The sequence below is a fragment of the Mesoplodon bidens genome (genome assembly GCF_964165515.1).
Source record: "Mesoplodon bidens genome assembly, chromosome: 18".
Taxonomy (NCBI): domain Eukaryota; kingdom Metazoa; phylum Chordata; class Mammalia; order Artiodactyla; family Ziphiidae; genus Mesoplodon; species Mesoplodon bidens.
Window position 1 is genome coordinate 27554600 of NC_138175.1, and position 18145 is coordinate 27572744.

General features: G+C 59.5%; 1 protein-coding gene across 6 annotated transcripts in view; it reads right to left on the reverse strand.

Moving 5' to 3' along the window:
* Positions 1–18145, reverse strand: part of NDRG4 (NDRG family member 4) — a 98505-nt gene that overhangs the window by 2275 nt on the left and 78085 nt on the right. For 2 of the 6 annotated variants that reach the window (XM_081216894.1, XM_081216893.1), the window contains exons 3-16: positions 15143–15187; positions 7399–7504; positions 7026–7146; positions 6876–6938; positions 6653–6713; positions 5224–5310; positions 5084–5140; positions 4566–4669; positions 3646–3702; positions 3504–3555; positions 2469–2516; positions 2255–2290; positions 2089–2140; positions 691–729 (exon numbers count right to left, since the gene is read on the reverse strand). In XM_081216894.1, the coding sequence (XP_081073020.1) occupies positions 691–729; positions 2089–2140; positions 2255–2290; positions 2469–2516; positions 3504–3555; positions 3646–3702; positions 4566–4669; positions 5084–5140; positions 5224–5310; positions 6653–6713; positions 6876–6938; positions 7026–7146; positions 7399–7504; positions 15143–15187 (928 nt within the window). Of the gene's footprint in view, positions 1–690; positions 730–2088; positions 2141–2254; positions 2291–2468; positions 2517–3503; positions 3556–3645; positions 3703–4565; positions 4670–5083; positions 5141–5223; positions 5311–6652; positions 6714–6875; positions 6939–7025; positions 7147–7398; positions 7505–8169; positions 8454–10850; positions 10988–15142; positions 15188–18145 lie in introns of those variants that run through there. The other 4 variants (XM_081216897.1, XM_081216895.1, XM_081216896.1 and 1 more) reach the window with 4 other exon arrangements.

Consider the following 18145-nt stretch of genomic DNA (forward strand, 5'->3'; position numbering starts at 1 on the left):
ATCCCAAGCCAGGGCTCTACATTTGTTCTGTCAAGCCTCAGGCATGCAACGCCAGCGACAAGGAGTGAGCCAAAGGGGTGGGGCGGCCACAGAGGCCAGCAGGACCCTCCTCACAAGAGCTGGCCAGAGCTGTGGCCAAAATGGGGTGGCAGCTGACCGGGTGTCCTTAAGCTGGGGCAAGGAGGGGACATTATTTCCACCTCTGCCTCCCTCAAGAGAATGACGGGGCACGGGGATGAGACCAGTTCTGTAACGGAGGGCAGGTGTGACGGCCCCAGACTGCCCTAAATCCTGTTCCGGCCCTTATTCAGAGTTTCACAAGTGAGACTTGCACGGAGCAAATTCTACCTTCCTGACCTCAACTAGCCACCTGTCCAGCTCAGGCACGGCTTGCCCCTGACCCCAAGGCCGACACCTCTGAGAAGTTCTGGTTCCAACTGCCAGAGTTCTGGAAGCCACGGGGCCCATAGCAACCTAGAAGCAAGGCTGATCTAAAAACCCAGCCAATCTGGAGCCCTAAATGGGTCAGAGCCCACGGAAGAGCAGGACACAGGAAGTTCCCACGGCAAGATGCGGCCTGGCTGCAGCAGTGCACAGAGGAAGGAGCTGGGGCTCCTGGGGTGGCGGCGGGGGGGTGGGGGGAGGCAGGACGGGGGCGGTCCATGCATTAGGGAGGGGGTGCGGGGCTACCTGCTCCTCCACTCAGCCTTCGGTCCTTCAAGTATGCAACTAAGAGAGAAGACAGAGCCAGAGGGGCAGGGTTGGGGAGACAGAACACGGGTGAAGAGGAGGTCCGGCGAGGTGAGGGCGTCGGGATGGGTCAGAGAGGAGAGGGAGGCACAGAGCAGGCTGGGGGCAGGGCCAGAGCCTCAGGAAGCCCCCTCCTGCCCACCCACCGAAGCAGCGGCCACAGAAGGAACCACAGCACTGACTGATGTCAGTCTGGCCCTAGGAGTCGGGAGAGCAGGGTGGGGTGCTCGTCTCACCCCCCGATTCTCCAGCCTGGGCTGCGGCACTGGGGGTTCATGCCCACAAAGCCTTTAAGGACTATAACCTAGGGCCAGCACCCTCTCCATTCTGCTGGGGCTCACTCTCCCCGTGGACAGAATGCGGGAGGCCCGTAGGACCTCCCAGATCCTTCCCAGCTCTTGGGCTGCCTGGTGGTATTTGTCCTGGGGCCCTGAGAACGGGTCCCAGCCCCGTGACAAGTACCGCTCACCCACCCGTCCCAGCAGTGTCTGCCAGGCACTTCCTGGGCTCAGCGCCCAGCCTCGGAGCCCCTGCTGGGTCTCACTGTGGGTCTCGGCCTCTTGCTGCCCTACTTCTCCACAGACAGGCTGGCAGGGGCCCCCGGTCCCCTGGGGGCGGGGGGTGGAGCCCCCCCAGCCTTCCCCCACAGGCCTGTCCTCCCCAGAAGGCACAAGCTCCAGAGGCTGAGGTCTGGGGCAAAGAAAAATTCGGGCAGAGGAAGTTTGCTTCCAGGAGGAGAGCCAGGCGCAAGGGGGAGATGGAAGGAACTCAGGAGATACACGTGTGTCACCAAGGGGGCATGTGCACTGGTGGCGCTCAGGAGCAGTGTCTCACCCCCCACGAGGGGAAGTCAGGGGTGGGCAGGGAGCCAGTTCCACCCCTCTTTCCTCGGGGTCTTCAGATATGCCACCCCCAGTTTGGCTGCCTTCAGCTCTCCTAACACCCAGATGGCCTCACATGCCTTCCCCAGTCCCCAGACTCCAAGTCCACTCCTCTGATGCCCCTGGTACCACCCGGCATCTTCTCAGCCCTTCTCAGGTGCTGTAGGCCCAGCAGGTGCTGGGTGGAGTGGGTGACCCACCTCTAGGCAGGCTTCCCCGGCAGGACTCAGCCCCGGGCCCTGCTCCCCAGAGCTGGGAGAAGAGTCCCCCACCGCAAAAGGCCCAGCCCTATCAGGAGAACAGTGCCCCAAAGCCTCCCCAAGGGCAGGGCCTGGCCTGGGACAATCAAATTACAGCCTAGGTGGAGATGCCCTAGAGGCCCCCAGGCACAGCGTCAGCCCCAACTTGCTGCCTGCCCCCCAGTCTCTAGGGCATGGCCGGGTGGAGGTATACTTACTGTAGCCCATGCCTTGCAGGAAGTATTTGAAGGCTTCAGTCAGCTTCCCGGGCTGCAGGACGAGGGACAGGTACATGCTTTGTTTGGCTGCCTGGGATTCAGGGAGAGGGGAGGCTTCCCCAGCCCCTGGCCAGGTAAGGGATGGAGAGAGGGCCAAGAGTCTCACCTGTGTGACCTGGGGGAGCCCCCCGGAATCTGCCATCTGCAGGGAAGAGAGGGGGGTGAGCTGAGCAGGGGCCCCCTCACACCACACCCTGCCTGTCCCTGGCACACCTGGACAGGCTCCCCTGACCAGACACACCGTCCTGCTCCCGCCTTGGCTGGGACCCCAGGCAGGCCCCTCCCTGTGGCTGGCCCCAGGGTGGGGAGGAGGGCCTCACCTTCAGGAAGGTTGTGGTGGTTGGATCCAGTTTGGAGTTGCACTCGACCTGGGGACAAGGAACGGGCTTCAGCAGAGTGAGGCGCCCGAGGGCTATCAGGCATCCCCCCCGCCCCAGATGCTAAGGGAGGGTCTATCCCCAGAGCTGCAAGGCTCTACAGGTGAGGGAGGGAGTGCAGGGGGCAGACATAGGCACCTTGGCAAGGCCAAGGCCCTGGGAATCAGGAAGCAGCCCCCTGAGGGCCTGAGACCCTCTACTGCACTCACAACTGCTGCTGGGCTGGGGGCAGGGGCTGGGCACCGGCCTCACAGCGAGCCAGGGCCACCTTGGCGGGGGAGGCTGGGAAAGCACAAGGCACCCCAGAAGTCGGGCGTCAGAGGTGAGGGAGGGCCGAGGGTCAGCAGGAGACTCTGAAGCCCTGACCCTGCCTGGGTCGAGATGGCAGGCACAGCCCACAGCCCTGCTCCCCGAAGCCCTCAGGCACACGGAGGGTGTCGTAGTTTGGGTGCACAATGGGGGCTTCCCCGGGCACTCCTGGACTCCTGACCCTCTGGGGGGACATGAAACACCCCGGGCTGCCTGCTCTCAGAGTTCCAACAGGAGAGGTGACACATGATCCCCAAACATAATGGATGCATGTGATGGTCAAAGAGGGACCATTGCTGTGCTTATGAATTGCTTATTTCATAACAAATGAATCTAATTTTAGAGAAAAGAGAGATCTTAGTCTCTGGGCCTAAAATGGGTGGAGAGTGCGGAGGGGCTGCCGTGCTGCAGGGAGGGGTAGGGCGGGGTAATCAGGTGGCCCCAGGCCCCTCCTGTCTCCTGTCTCCAGGCCTCCCTCACCTGAAGGATGGGGGCTGTCTCAGGCACTGGTGCCTGGTAAGATGGTGGGGAAGTGGGATGAGAAGCCCACCATCCGGCGCCCCCCGGAGGCCTCCCGGGGCAGGGTCAGGAATTGGCCCCGTTGGCCAGGAGCCAGTGACCCCTTTGCCCCTGCCACCCACTGGCACCAGGGCACAATCCCTCACTCACCACCCCCTCCTCGGCAGGTGCATTATCCCCGACCACCAGCATCACAGGGCAGCTGCAGACACAGAGGAGAAGGGCTGTCTGGCCTGGGCACCGGAGAGGGGGCTACAAAGGCCTGGCAGGCTGGAGGGGGCAGGGCACTCACCGGAGCGTCTTGGCGTTGGGCACTGTTCCGGGCCGGTTAATGTCCAGGTCTCTGCGGCTGCAGGGAGAGGCAGAGGTGGTCATCCCAGGACTGGATCCCGGGGCGGGGCGCCGGGGAATGTCCCCAAGCATGACACTGCCGTAGTTCAACCCCATCCCTCCACATGGCAATTATGGCCCAACATCCCTGGAGGTGCTGGGCTGGCCCCAGATTTGGGGCTTACGCTCTGGTGTCTCAACGGTGAGACAAAGCCTCACACATGCCATGGGTAAAATGGGGAGACAGAGACCTACTCTGCATAAGTAGGGGCCTGAGGGCTCCCATCATGTGACTTTTCCGGGACCCCCCCGAGTCATGCCAGGTGGGCCCTCACATTTGGCTCTCATCACGGGCTGTGCTCCACCACCTGTGCTGGGAGTCCCGCGCCTTAGAGGCAGGCAGGCCGGGGCTTCCCTCCTTCTCCAGTGTTTCTCCAGCACCATGCACACAGCAGGCGTTCAATAAATATTTGTAGGAGAAAGAGAAGGAGGGGCAGGCCAGTGGGGGGCCCTGGCTACTCCCCTGCAGGGCAACCCCTAAGGGGCTCCAAGGAGCACTTAATCCAACCTCCTCTCAACCTACGGATGTCAGCACTGAGGCTCAGGGCAGTGGGGGCAGCGGGTGGCGCCCACCTCCCCCGCTGCTCCCGCTGGCAACGCCCAAGGGAGGGGGAGGAGTGGAAGAGCCCTGCTCCCCCTCTGCCCCTCGCGGGGTGTGACCCTGGGCAAGAGGTCACACCCTCGGAGGCTCATCGGTCCACTCATACACGAACTGGGAGAGTGTGTTGCCAGCCGTGGGCAGCTGTACCGGGGAGGGGGGTCCCCCAACTGCGTGAGCGCTCCCGTCCCGGTGCCGCCAGCTGGGACCCGAGCCGCCCACACCTGTTGTACATGTTCCAGAAGAGCTGCAGGTTGGCCTGGTTCACCACGTTCCCGATCTGCTGCCGGTAGCTCTGCACCAACTCTGTGTTGCTCACCAGCTCCTCCTGGGCCCCGGGGACGGGGGATGAGCGCATGCGCGGCAGGGCGGCGTGGAGCCACAGACGGTGACTGGCTCAGAGGGGGCATCTCTGGCCGGAGCGACCCCTGCCCCAGCCCCAGTGGTGGGGAGGGAGGGAGGGGGGAAGGGTGTGTGGGGGAGCCCACGGCCTTGAGAGGGGAGAGGGCCTCGCCCCGTCTGTCTCCCCAGTCCGCTCGGGTGCTGTAGTCTCGCGGCTGATCCCGGGGTAGGGGTGAGGCATGTCTGATGCCCCATCACCCCGCCACCCTCCTCCTCCTGCCCGGGCGGAAGGGGGGGCAGAAACCCCGGGTACCCCCCGCTAGGAGGCAGAACCAGGCCCTCGGGAGAGTCCCAACCCGGCCGCTCCGGTTTCTGCGTGAGGACGGCCCCGCCCCCTTACCTGCCTGAAGAGGTGGGAGAGCACCGTGTCGGGTAAAGTGCTGGTCAGGCTGGAGAGCTGCGGGCCGAGGCGGAGCCAGTGTGAGGGACGCCCCGCCCCGCCCCGCCCCGCCCCACCCCTTCCAGGCGGACCGCGCTCACCTTGGTGGCCGCCCAGTCGATCCAGCCTTTGCCGTTGGGGTCGATGTTTATCAGCACCAGCCCCTCCACCAGGTCGGGGAAGATGAGCTGCCGGGACAGGGAGACAGGGCTTGGGGGGCGGGGCAGGGTGCAGGGAGCCCCCGTCTTCCCACCTGGAAAACGGACTGTAAAATTCTGGCCCTGCCCGTCTCACAGGCGGTTGCTAGGATCTGAAGAGAAGGCCGCACTCTGTAAGGGCTTCAAGGTACCACTGATATCCAAGTGCCTTCAGCTGGGAACTTGCCTGGGGTGGGGGCCCTGCCCATCCTCCTCCCCACCTGGAACCTTTCAAAACCCTTTTATTTGGAATCTATGCCTATATCACTGTTTTTCAGCCCCTTTAATATACCTTTGAAGAGGCTACTGTTGCAACACTAAGGATTAAACATCTTCAATGAAATATTTTGTTTCTTTGCTTTCATAGAAAAAACCCTAGTGATATTAAGAAACTGACCTTTCCAAAGCCTGTTTTGTGTTAGACATTGTAAAAGAGATTCGAGTTTTCTGTTCGACTGTCTGCCTGTGTTTAGGGGAAAACGGTGATATATATACAATACCGAGGTCATGTCAAGGTTGTCTTCTGGGGTGGCTGGGAATAGTTGACAATTAACAAAGTGGTTAAGCACTGCAGTGGAAATTGGAGTTGAAAATTCTTAGTCAGTTTTTTTGTTTTATTCTTGTTTTTTTTTTTGGCGGTACGCGGGCCTCTCACTGTTGTGGCCTCTCCCGTTGCGGAGCACAGGCTCCGGACGCGCAGGCTCAGCAGCCATGGCTCACGGGCCCAGTCGCTCCGCGGCATGTGGGATCTTCCCGGACCGGGGCACGAACCCGCGTCCCCTGCATCGGCAGGCGGACTCTCAACCACTGCGCCACCAGAGAAGCCCTATTCTTGTTTTTTTGAAGAAAGAAATACTTTGAATCCTAAAAATTAAGTTTTTGCTTTTAGAGATGGAAAGCTTGTGAGCTCCTACCCGACATGATGTTTCTGAAACCTTTCTTTAAACCTCGCAAACTTAACATAAGTGTAATTTTAGATTAAAAAATGATTCATGTTTAAGTATTACCCTAATTAGTGAATGAGTGATTAGGATAATCCTTATTTAGTGGCCGGAGTAATTAGTTGTATAGTTTGTTGCTAAGAGAAAGTTTGCTTTTGGATAATGGTTGAAGCAACTTATGGCACATAGTGTTTTAAGGAATTGTATAGAAAAAGTAACCTTTTTTTTTTTTTAAGTTAATTTCCTTGGAGAAAAAAAGAAAAAAGGACTTTCCTAAGTGAAGAGGAAGCAGGGGGAGGAGGAAAGGAAGAGAGGAAGGAAAGTTCCTGTGGGGTTGCCCCTGGGAGAGACCAGTCCTGGGATTAGTTACGGGGGCGGGTGGAGAGACTCACTGCAAACTTGGCCAGCACGTAGGCTCCGGCTCCCACGCCAATGCCAATCACGTACTTGAACCTGATAGAGAGCATGGCTGGTCACTCTGGGGGTCTCCCATGATTGCCATCCACAGCAGACCCACCCATAGCCCTCAGCGCTCAGCTGGAGCCTGCTGGCTCTGTGGAGATGGTGGGCGCCCCCTGGCCCCCAGCACAGGGGCAGGGCTGGGCGAGGACTCACCCGAAGTGCTGCACCACACTGGGGAGCATGGCGGCTAGCTGCTCCATGGAGGGGAACTGGTACCTGCAGGCAGAGCAGGAGGTCAGGCCCAGAGCAGCCAGGGGTACAGGGCTGCGGAAAGCTGGGGGGTGGGTCGCTCCGGGTACCTACCCCTGAGGAAACTGCGAGGCCCCCACCTGCTGACCGGGGGCATCCACGTGACACACCACGAAGTGCTTGGTGATCTCCTGCATGTCCTCAAAGTTGAAGAAGGTATTGAAACACAGCTTGTCTGCAAAGACAAAGCTCTCAGCTGTGGCTGAGCCGGGAGAGGCGGGGAGGGAGGCCCATGGATGCTGAAAGGGAGGTCGAGGCAGAGGTGATTAGCCTCATGGTTCAGCGGGGAAACCGAGACCCAAATGGCTAGGGGCACAGAGCTAAGCGTGAGTGGGGATCTACGGGGCTCTGTGGGGAGGGAGGGGGGCCTCACTGTTCCGGGAGATTGGAGGCAGTGGAGGGCCAAACGACGCTGAGGCGCACTTACGGTTGAGACCCACGTCGTGGTAGGTGAGGATGGCCGGGCGGTTCCCCTTGGGGGAGCCCCGGATCACCACGTGCAGCAGGCCGTAAGGCGTCTCGATGTCGTGCTCCTGGAGGGGAGAGACAGCGCTGGACACTCCGGGCAGCCCCCACTCCTGGCTTTTCTGGGAGATGATGCTGTGGGGCAGCCTGGGGGCTGCTGGGCCTCTGGCGGGACTTTCACCCCCATAGGGTGGGGCGTCCCCTTCTCACCACCCCCAGCCACCCCCAGAGAGGACAGACCAGAGGGAGCACCCCTTCCCAAGGCTGCTCAGCACAGGGGCAACGTGTACTGGTCTGCACGTGAAAGTTCTGGTCTCCTCTGCAAACCAGCCAGTGGGACGAGCTGCCACTGCCCAGGCCCAGGCTCAGGCCCTGCTGCACTCAGGCTTCCAGGGTCCAGTGAAGCCCATTTTCCCCCATCTCATTGCAGCCCCTCCAGGACAGCTCTGCCATCCCCACTGAGTCCTGCCCTAATCATGTTCCCCCTCAACTCAGAAGCCTTCAAAAGGGCCGCAGCTCCTGAAGGGGACTGGCCTCAACAGCTCGCCTAGAATCCACGGCAAAGACCCCTTGCTGGCCAGCCCAGCCTCCCACCCCGACACCTGCCCCTGGTTCCACCTCCAGGCTCTTGCTCCTGCCTCTCCGTGATCCCCAAGGCCTCTCTCAGGCTAGACTCCCACCCCCTCCCCAAAGGCCTTCCGCAGTGGCCACTCTGGGGTCCTCCTGTGCTCACGCCTTTGCTTTCGCTGCTCAAGGTCGTCAGTTCTCCAGGAAGCAGGAGCTGGATGCTGCAGGTTTGAGACCCACTCTGGCCCCTACTGTGTGACTCTGAGCGGGGCATGCACTTCTCTGTGCCTCAGCCACCGCTGCCTGAGCCACCTCATCAGGACTCTGTGAGAACTAAACAAGCTGATATCTTTCCAAGTGTTTAGCACTTGGAAAGGGCCCCAGAAAGGGGGCTGCCGTGGGTGGGCATCCCTGAGCCCTGGGGAGGCGCCCTGCTGGCTGGTCCTTCTGCAAACTATTCCCTCTTGGCCACTCATGGGGAGGCTCCAAGAGGGTCTGTCAAAGCCGAATAAACAGCCCTGTTGGCACCAGGGGGAGTCCTGGGAACTACAGGGGGGTGGCCCCAGGGACTTGGAGGTGGGGCTAGGGTCAAGGACAGTCAGATGTGACTGAGCACCTACTGTGTGCCAGGTGTTATGCAAGAGAGAAGGAGCTCTTTTCCCCAGCTTTCAGGTGGAGGACACTAGGATGCTCAGATTCAGAGACAACCTAAGTTCCTGCCTCCGACAGGAAAGTGGAGACTCAGGCAGGGAACATCTTCTTGGGGACTGGCCTTCTTGGGTCTGGGCTCAGAGGACCACTGTTGAGGCCTGTCTCCAGTGGGGAGAGACAAGGCAGTGCCAACCCTGTGGCTCGAGGCTGCACCCCGGGAGCCACACTTCTGGGAGTCCTCCAGGCGGGCCCGAGTCCGCCACAGCCTCCCCACAGCCCAGGCCTGTCCTCCCTCAGGGCTATCAAAACAAGGAACACTTCCTGCTCACTGACCACTGACCAGACACTTTTCATGTATCTTCTTATTTATCCTCACAGAGGAGGAAACTGAGGCTGGGAAAGAACTGACTTGCCCAAGGCCAAGTTCCGAGAAGGCAGAGGGGGACCTTGCCAGGTGCCAGCCTCAGGCTGCTTTTTCTGAGGAAGAGATCAAGCTCCATGCAAGAGACTTCTGAGCAGGCAGCCTCTCCACAGGGTGCCTGTCCCTGCTGGGGGGCCCTGCCTCATCCCCACCCCCCATGCTCTGTTGGCTCTGGAGGGCAGGGCCTGGGGCAGGAAGAGTGCACAGTGCTAAGGAAGGTGGGATGGGGCAGGAGGGGCGCACGGTGTTATGGAGGGTGGGCTGGGGGCAGGAGAGGGCATCCACAGCACAAGAGCTGCAGTGTACTTCCTGCGGCATAGCTCTCAGAGCGGGGTCAGCTCTAGCCCGCAGAGCACAAGTCAGGGCCCAGGGCGTGGTCCTCCCAGATCTCCGCCCCGTGGGTGTGTGTGTGAGGGCAGCGTCTGCCCCTCCCAGTCCCGGTGTGGCTGCCCAGGTCCCCATGCCCCAACCGGGGCAGCGGAAGTAAGTCGCAGTGCTTGCACCACTAAGGCTCAACACCCCGGGGATGGGATGGGCTGGGCCTGGACAGGCCATCGGGAGCACCAGCCCGTTGCCCACTGACCTTGGCTGAACCCTCCACCGACCTCCCTGCACCCTCTCGACCCAGGAGTTCATATCCAGGTAATCCTGATAGAGGCCAAAGGTCCCCAAGAGGGGCGCCCCAAAGGCCGCAGCCAGACGCGCTTTGAGTCCCCCAATCCCCAGGGCCGAGGGCTCTCATTGGCTCTTGGTGACGTCAGAGCCCGTCCCCGCCTCCAGGTGGGCGCCAGCGCGAGGCACTGCGGCAGCAAGGGAGGGGGCTCTAATGTCCTCTCTCTGCCTGTCCGGCTCCCCTCATCCGTGACCTTGAGCGCTGCGGGGGGAGGGGGGCCTTCCGAGTTGGGCTTCAGGTCGCGCGCACACGCGCGCGCAGGGCTGCTTGGATTCCTCCCATCAACCGCATCAATAATTCAAGGACAGGGTCTGCAGCGGCGGGTAGGCGCTGACGTCGTTGCCTGGGTAGAGGTCGGCCCCATGGCCTCCGGACCCGGGAGGGCCGGCAGGGCAGGCTACGGGGTAGAGGGGTATGTCTGCCCCTGCCTCTCCCTCCTGGAGTTAGAACAGCACCGAGCCTGGGCACCTGCTACCCCCAGGCAGAAGGAGGCAACCTGGTCCCCCCGGGGCCCCTAGCCTTGCAGGTTCATCCCTCCAGCATTGCCTTCCTACGCCCAGAAAATAAGGCGCAGCGACCCCCTTCTCCCTGCAGGGACCCCAGCCTGACGGCCCAGTTAACACCGTAACCCAGACTTCCCTACTTCTGCCTGACTGGCACCCTGCAGTCCCCCAAACAACCAAGACAACCCCCGCAGGGTCAGGAGGTGTCTGCAGGCACAGACACCCCAGACACGCAGGGAACAGCTTCCACAGGGCTGGGGTGGTCACAGCCGCCAGGCAGAGCCAGCTGGGCACATGCCCGGCGGAGGGCACACCGTCAGTGGGATATACACATGCCCACACACCGATCCACACAGGCTTACAAACAAGTCACAGCCCGTTCCAGTTTGTGCAGAGATTTCAGCCTTCCCCGCCCTCCCCTGTGGACCCTGACCAGCAGCTACCCCCAACCGCTGCAGCAGACCAGGGTGCCTGGAACCTGCTGGCCTTGCTCAGTGACCCCCAAGGTGAGGCGACTGAAGGCAGAACCACCATCAGACAGAGGCAGAGGGATCCCCTCCCTCCCCGCCCGCCTCGCCACCGCCAGACTCCACACTCACCCCATCCCAGCACTCCGGCATCTTGCTGAGGGAGGCGACCTGCCTCGACTACGAAGGGCAAACAAAGGCCTGAGTCACCAGAGTCCAGAGGGTGAGGGCAGCGCAAGTGGGAGACCAGCGGCTCTATGACGGGGCACAGCTCCTGGGCCATTTATATGTAGAGCTGGTGGGGGGCGGGCCTGGGCTGGCCCCTCCTCCCTGCGGGGTTTCTGAGCAGCCACTCGCTCACCCAGAGCCCCTGCTCCCAGATTGGCTTTCAGGAGACAAACTTGGCTCTGACTGGCTTCCAAGGTCCTCACTCACCCCATCTCCTGCTCCTCCCGCCCCCAGCAACGCATCAGTCTTGATGGTCCCCAGCCCCTGCATCCGGCCCACCCCCAGCAGAGGCTCATAGCAGCAGCTGCACACCGGGTCCTAGGAAGACGAGAGGCCACGTGTACAGGTGTGCCCTGTGACAGGCACACAGGAGCCTCTCAAAGACGAGCACACCGAAGCAGGGCAGGGTGGACCACACAGGCATGCCCTAGACAGCAGAGCCCTTGACCCATACCCTGGGAGCAGGGAGGGCCCGAGAGTGCCGCAAGCCCAGCCTCCACGTCAGAAAGACCTGGATCCCTTAACCTTGAGGGGATACGGGGAGTCACTGCTACCTGGGGCAACCTGGGTCATGACCCTACTCCAGGGGACTGCTCCTTCTCCACCCCCAGGGTCTCCCCTTGAGCAGCCCCCACTTTGCCCACATGTATACCCAGCGCCTGCCCATGCTGGGGAAATGGGGGTTCTGGGGCCAGAGGGCCTGGGCAGATTGCAGGACCAGGGAGCTGGTGGGCACACACCGGCTCTGCCCTCCCCCACCCCCATCCTGCACAAGGGGCTGGAGGCCACTAGAGACAGGAGGAGGGACAGGAGGCAGCTTGTCCATGTGGACATGCCCACCTCCCGCAGACACACCCGGCCCTCTTTCCTGGGGCCACCCAGCCTGGGGCTTGGCTCTCGAGTCTCTGGGGAGCAGGATGCTTGAGCTGCCTCCCGCCTCCCGCCGTCCCGACAGGTGCTGGAGGTCACGTGGCTCAAGATTTGGGTGAGGAGCTGGCCAGAGACATGCAGGCAGAATAAAGAGATTAGAAGGGGCGGGCAAAGGAGAGCGGAGGAGGAGAGGAAATGGGCCAGAAAGGGGAGCGGAGGAGGGAGCCCAAGGGCTGAGAGAAGCAAGAGCAACAGAGAGAGGGAGGGGTGTGGGCACCTGTGCCCCCATTCTGTCTCTTCGGTGAGGGAACACGCCATTCGTCCCAGCCTGTGCCGACAGCCCTGCACGCTGGCTGGCTGGCTGCCCTGGGGGAAGGCAGTCACCTCCCCATCTCTGGGTGCCTAGTGACCTGGTCAGCACCTGCCATGTATGCTATTTCTGGCCATGTTCTCTGCCTGGGGGGCATCAATAACTTTCCCTGCCCCTCTCTGACCTCTCACACTGCGGGCCTAGTGCAGAGTGCTGGGGGCCTGTGGTCTCCCAGGGCAGCTGGGGTGTGGAATGGGCTGTCCCCCAGCCCCTCATGTTCTGGCCATGTTCCCTGTTCCCTGCAGCCACTTCGGCACAGGAGGAGGCTCTGGCAACTGAGGTGGTGTGCAAAAGCACAGCCCTGCCTGCGGACCTGCCCACAAAATCCTCCCATATGCTTCTGGTAGAGGGGCAGGGTGGGGTGGCCTTCCACCCTTTCTGCCACTAAAACCCTGCCCCTTCATGGTCCCCATCCAACCTTATGCCCACCTGAACCTCTGAGTAGCCTTTCCCACCCTTGGACCTGGGAGATCTCAGACACTGCCCAACCCAAGCCATGACCTCCCAATTCTGCTCAGCTCAGTGGTTTCAAATCCACAGACCTGAGTTTAAATTCCAGCTTCCCCACCCACTAGCTGGGTGACCTTGGACAAGATTTTTTAACTCCTCTGTGCCTTAGTCTCCTCAACTGTCAAATAGGAATTGTGCCTTCCTCACAGAGCTGCTAGGATGAAAAAAAGCTGCATACATCACTATATGTAGTGGCCTATATGCAGGCCTATATGTAGGCCTCTCCCAGGCCTGCCCAGGGGAGAAATGGGATAATCTGTGTCTCTCTCCAACCTGTTGGCCTCCTCCCTGGAGTTTGTACAGTTGTGGCTGAATAAGGCAGGCTCAGGTCCTGCTAGCCAAACGCTGCTAGTCTTTGCTGTGTGACCTCAGGCAGGTCAGTCAACAACTCTGAGCCTCCACATCTGTAAATGGTAGAAAAGCAGTGTAGCTGCTTGCACAGGTAGGTTTAAGGATCAAGGGTAACACATAATCCTCACAAACCTATGAGAAAGGATGAAGAATCTGAAGCACAGAGAAGTAAATTCTCCCACTCAGCTAGTAAGCAGTGGAGCTCACCAGCGTCTCAGCACCCTGGGCCTGAGGTCACATTAAGAGTAGTAAATGCTTAGTACCATATCTTGCACGTGCCATAATCCATCCAAATGCTTTGCACGTGTTACTTTATTTTATCCTCTGAACACCCACTTTACAAACAAGGAAAATGAAGCACAGAGAGGTTCTGTAACCTGCCCAACATCACACAGCTAGTGGGCACAGAGCCAGGAACCACACGCAGGCAGTCTGGCTCTAGTGGCCACTAGTCATAGCCCAGGGTCTGAGTGCCCAGCCCAAGGGCACCAACCCCGATCCTACAAACACCGGGGCTGAGCTGCCTGCCTCACTCTACAAACGAGGTAGTGACCTGTACTGGAGGTCAGGTGGCAGCCCAGGACCTGGACCCGGGTCTTCCCAGCTCTAGTGTGTCCCACTGCCTCCCCCGCTGGCTGGGCCCACTGAGGCAAGGGACTGAACAGGATAAAATCCCTGCCAGGCCTTGGCCCAGACAAGGGCCATCCTGGCAGCTGCTTTACTAAAAACAACAATTGAAAAAAAACAGCAGCCGCCGTGTGGTGTACCCAGAGTAGACAGTAAGGTACCTTTTAACACATGCTGCCCTTTACCAAGCAAAGGATCTTGAGAACCAAGGTCCCACACACATGGGGCGACCACCCTAGTCTGGGCCCGGCAGATGGGTGCAGGGGACCCCAGGATTCTCATCACCTATTTCACCCTCCAATCTGCCTCCCAGCGTGCGTGTGTTTTGGGGGCTGGCAGTCAGCACCGTTGGCATCCAGTGAGTCCCACTCAATGTCGGGCAGGGGCTGACTGCTCTGGATTTTATTTCAGCAGCCCCCTCCTGTGGAGGAGGGTCTGTTTGTTCACACATTCCAGCCCTCATTTGGAGCAGGGAGGACAAAGGGGACTCTGGCTGGGCCTGGGCCACCTTGTGGACACCTCCCCGGCCCCTAGTTCCCCACTCCCCCAGGCTCCATCCTGTCTTCTCGAGCTCCAGAGGCCTTTGTGTTTGGAGCTGGTGCTCCCAGGAGACCAGAGCATGTGCACAAGGGCCACTCTGATGCCTCTGCTTGCGTCCTTGAAGGATGGGTGACCCAGGGTCCAAAGCACAGTTCGGATCCAGATCCTCAGGTCCTGGCTGCAGCTCTGTGTGCCTGGGAGAGGAGCCAGCAGGCCACCCCTCCTTCCACGTCACCCCTGCGTCCAGACCACAAGGCTGAGGCTGTCACGGGGCTGAGAGACTGACCCAAATTGGATGGTGGCCTGGGGGTTAGCTCCTGCCAGCCAGGAGGAGGGTCCCAGAAAAGTCTGACTTTGTTCAGTAGGTTATGATGGCCAGCGGGGCCCTGGAGCCCTGTGAGGCTCCCATTGTGTCTGCCGTCATGCATTTTCTGAGACCCGGAAATAAATGGCCACTATGGGACTCACAGGGGAGGAATGGTTGGCCAAGTGAGCAAAATCAGAAATCATCATGCAGAGAAATAAAAACAAAGAATGATTCAGTTTCACAGGGAATCTGGCATCAAACTAAAGAGGACATGGTTGTCCTGGGCAACTGTTGCCATGGAAACGGAGCTATTTCGGAGCATCAACCTGGCTTTCATAGGAGGAAAGTGCTGATTCAGATAACAGCATCCTCACTCCCCCAGACCTCTCCTCCTTTCCTTGTCCTGTTCAAGGAGAGAGGGGGCATTTCTCCACGGGACAGAGGGGACGCAAAGCCGCTGTGAGCGGTGGGGGTGGTCCTGGAGGCTTCCAAGTGCCCAGTCCCTGTGGCTTCAGGCTGGGGGCACGTGGAAGGGCTGTGACCCTCCTCTGAAACAGGCTAGGTGGGGGAGGGGCCAGCCAGCAGCTGGTCCCCATCTGGGGAGGCTGAGCAGAGACCTACCTTCCAGTCTGTGTCCACAGCCAAGAGGAAGGTGTCGGAATTCTCCTAAAGCAAGGCAAACAGAGGGGGTGGCTCGTTAGGCCCCAGGCTGGCCCAGGCAGGGAAGGGAGGCGGCCACAGGGGCTCTGCCTTGAGCAGCCTCACTTGCTGTTCCCCAGGCTATCTTTTTTTTTTGGCCACACCATGCGACATGTGGGATCTTAGTTCGCAGAAGAGGGCTCAAACCCGGCCCCCTGCAGTGGAAGCACGGAGTCTTAACCACTGGACCGCCAGGGAAGTCCCTGCCCAGTCTATCTTAATGTTAACAAAAGTGACAGAGGGCTTTCCAAGCGCCGGGCATCAGGCCATTTAGTACCTGACAGATGAGGTTACGAGCAGCTACACACACTGATTTTACCTGTTAATTTTTTTTTTTTACCTATTAATTGAAAATGTGAAGATTTCCACTTTGCAGGTGAGAAGGGTGAGGCTCAGAGAGATGGAAGCACATGGCTAGAAAGTGACGGAATAAGCTCTGACCCCAAATTCTTGCTGTTCAGCACTTTGCCCGCTGACCCCACAGATGACTTTTGAGGTCGCCCATCAGGGCACAAGCGCAGAGGCGGGCCTGACTATCACACTCACTTTAAGGATGGAGAAGCTGAGGGAGAAAGGGGCTTTTCTGACCTGCACAAAGGCACTGTCTGGGCCTCTGCAGTAGCTGCTCCCACCTTTCCAGACCTGCCTGCTTCATGCTCTCAAAGCACCAAAATCCCCTGCTTTTAGGCTCATGTATGGTGACTGGTGTGAGTCTCTGATTGGTGACCATCCCTCCCACTGGACTGCAGGCACCAAGAGGGTGTGGACCACGTCTGGCTCAGCTCTCAGCATAAAGCCTGGCAGGGACCAGGTTCCTCAAACACAAACAGATCTGGATGAACAAGTCTAACTTCATGAATGAGGCGAGCATGGTTTCGATATACCCACTGTTTATAAGGTGGCAGAAATGGAGAGTGGAGGAATGGGGGCCTGAACCCCATGTGTCTGTGTCGCCAGGCTCTCCCCGATGCAGCCCGGCAGCCCTCAGACACTCTACACCCGCCCTGGGTCTCGTCTGGGGAAGGAAACCTCATGGGGGGATCCCACGTATCCAGGAAGAGCAGAGATCTGGGGCCTGTGTCCTGCCTTCTGCTGCGTCTGTCTAGAACCCCCTCTGCTCTCCTCTGCTCACTGTGGGCAGATCACTTAGCTTCCAAGCCTCAGTGTCTGTGAGGATTAAACAAGGGGCACAGATAGCAGTCATCCTGTCCTTGGCACTCCTGCACTGGACTCTGTGTGCTACAGATGCTACTGAATACATATGTGGATAAATGAGACAGACTGGAACCAGGATATTATGGGAGGACAGCAAGTGAAGGGCAGGGCTACTAGGTGCAACAAGAAGGAAAATGAACCCAAGTCACAGGAGCAGGGAGGAAAACAATGAAAACCAGTGATGCTGATGTTTTACTCTCAAAATAAGAAGTTCACCCACCTGCATTCTGGCAGTTGGAGTGGGAGGGGTGGTGGAAAAAATCAGACAGCACTAGAGGCTCTCACACAAAAAAGGAAAGCCAGGTCTCAGGTGAAATCAACAATGGCTATCCTCCCCTCCTGGTTCCTCCAGGGCCTGGGGGCTCTGCCTGGGGAGGGGAGGAGAGCACGGAGGTGGCCACTCCTGGACCCTCCAAGGAAGGGGGCAGGGGTCTGGGGGAAAGGGTCGAGGCTGGTTATCAATAAATCCTCTTACCTTGGAAGACCTTGCCTGAGGTGGGGCCAGGGAAAGAGATGCAGGAGATTTTCAAGGGGATGGGAAGCTTCAGATGGGCAGGACCCCAAACCAAGAAACAGCAGGAATAATACAAGCCAATCCAGAGACACCGGAGGCCTGGGAGGAACCACATGAACATTCCAAGGAAAACTGGTGGGAGAGAGGGCCCAGCTGAGAGGAGGGGAGGAGGTCCAGGAGCGGCCTAAGGAGACCCAGGTCGGGGATGCTGGCACGGGGAGAATCAACAATTCTTCCACGGAGCCCTGGACACACCGGGCAAAGACTTCAGAAGCAAGCAAGTCTGAAATGGCGGAGGGACGGTGGGTAACCGTGTGGAAGTGTTTGCTCCTCAGTGGATTCAGGGAATTTGCACCTGGAAGGTTGAGGAAGATTTAAAAAGTGAAAAGGACTGGCACTTCTGTCCCGTGCAGCTGGACAGGGGAATCTGTCTGTGCGTGTAACCGCCTGGGAGAGAGAGGCAGAGAGCGAGGCGGAACTTCAAGACAGGACTGCACCAGTTGTCACTGAAATCTGGAAAGGCCACACTGGGAGCACCTAGGAGGATTTTGGGGGGTTGAGGATGGGGCCATTAATACGTCTTGGGAAAAGCAGATGTGACCAGTGACCAGGTCCACGGGGCTTGTGCTGACCCGAGAAAGGAGAGAAACTGAGCTGGGGATTCGCAGCCTCCGTGGAGGACTGAGATGCAGACCCTCGTGCAGGGGAGCCAACTCTGGTCCAGGTGGGATGAGGTGAGAGACACCAAATGTAGCAGGAAGAAGGCAGAGCCAGGGGGCTGGTCAAAGGGGCTCAGGGAGGGAGGGGCAGCAAGGTGCTGGGCCAGGCTGGGCAGAGAAGGGGTGCGAGGGCATCTCTTGGGGTGCCCTGCCAAGGTGGGGAGTGAAAGAGACAGGCATAGGACATGTGAGGCCAAGGTGCCCTGCGCGCTCTGTGCCGCCCACAGCTGCACACCGCGTACCAGCAGGCAGCCCCCTACCCCTGAGCCCTGGTGATGAGTGCAGGGGTGCTTGAGAGCCACCATCCGGCCCACCACGCCCTCACACGAAGGCTGGTCTCTGCTCGCATGCCTCGAAAGATGGACTGTTTGTGGGGACGAGGGACTTTGCAGAGAGTTCTGAAAAACTCCTTTCCTCTGAGCTGCACCACAGTCTATAGCTTCCACCTGACCCAAGTCTTTACCGAGAGCCTACTGT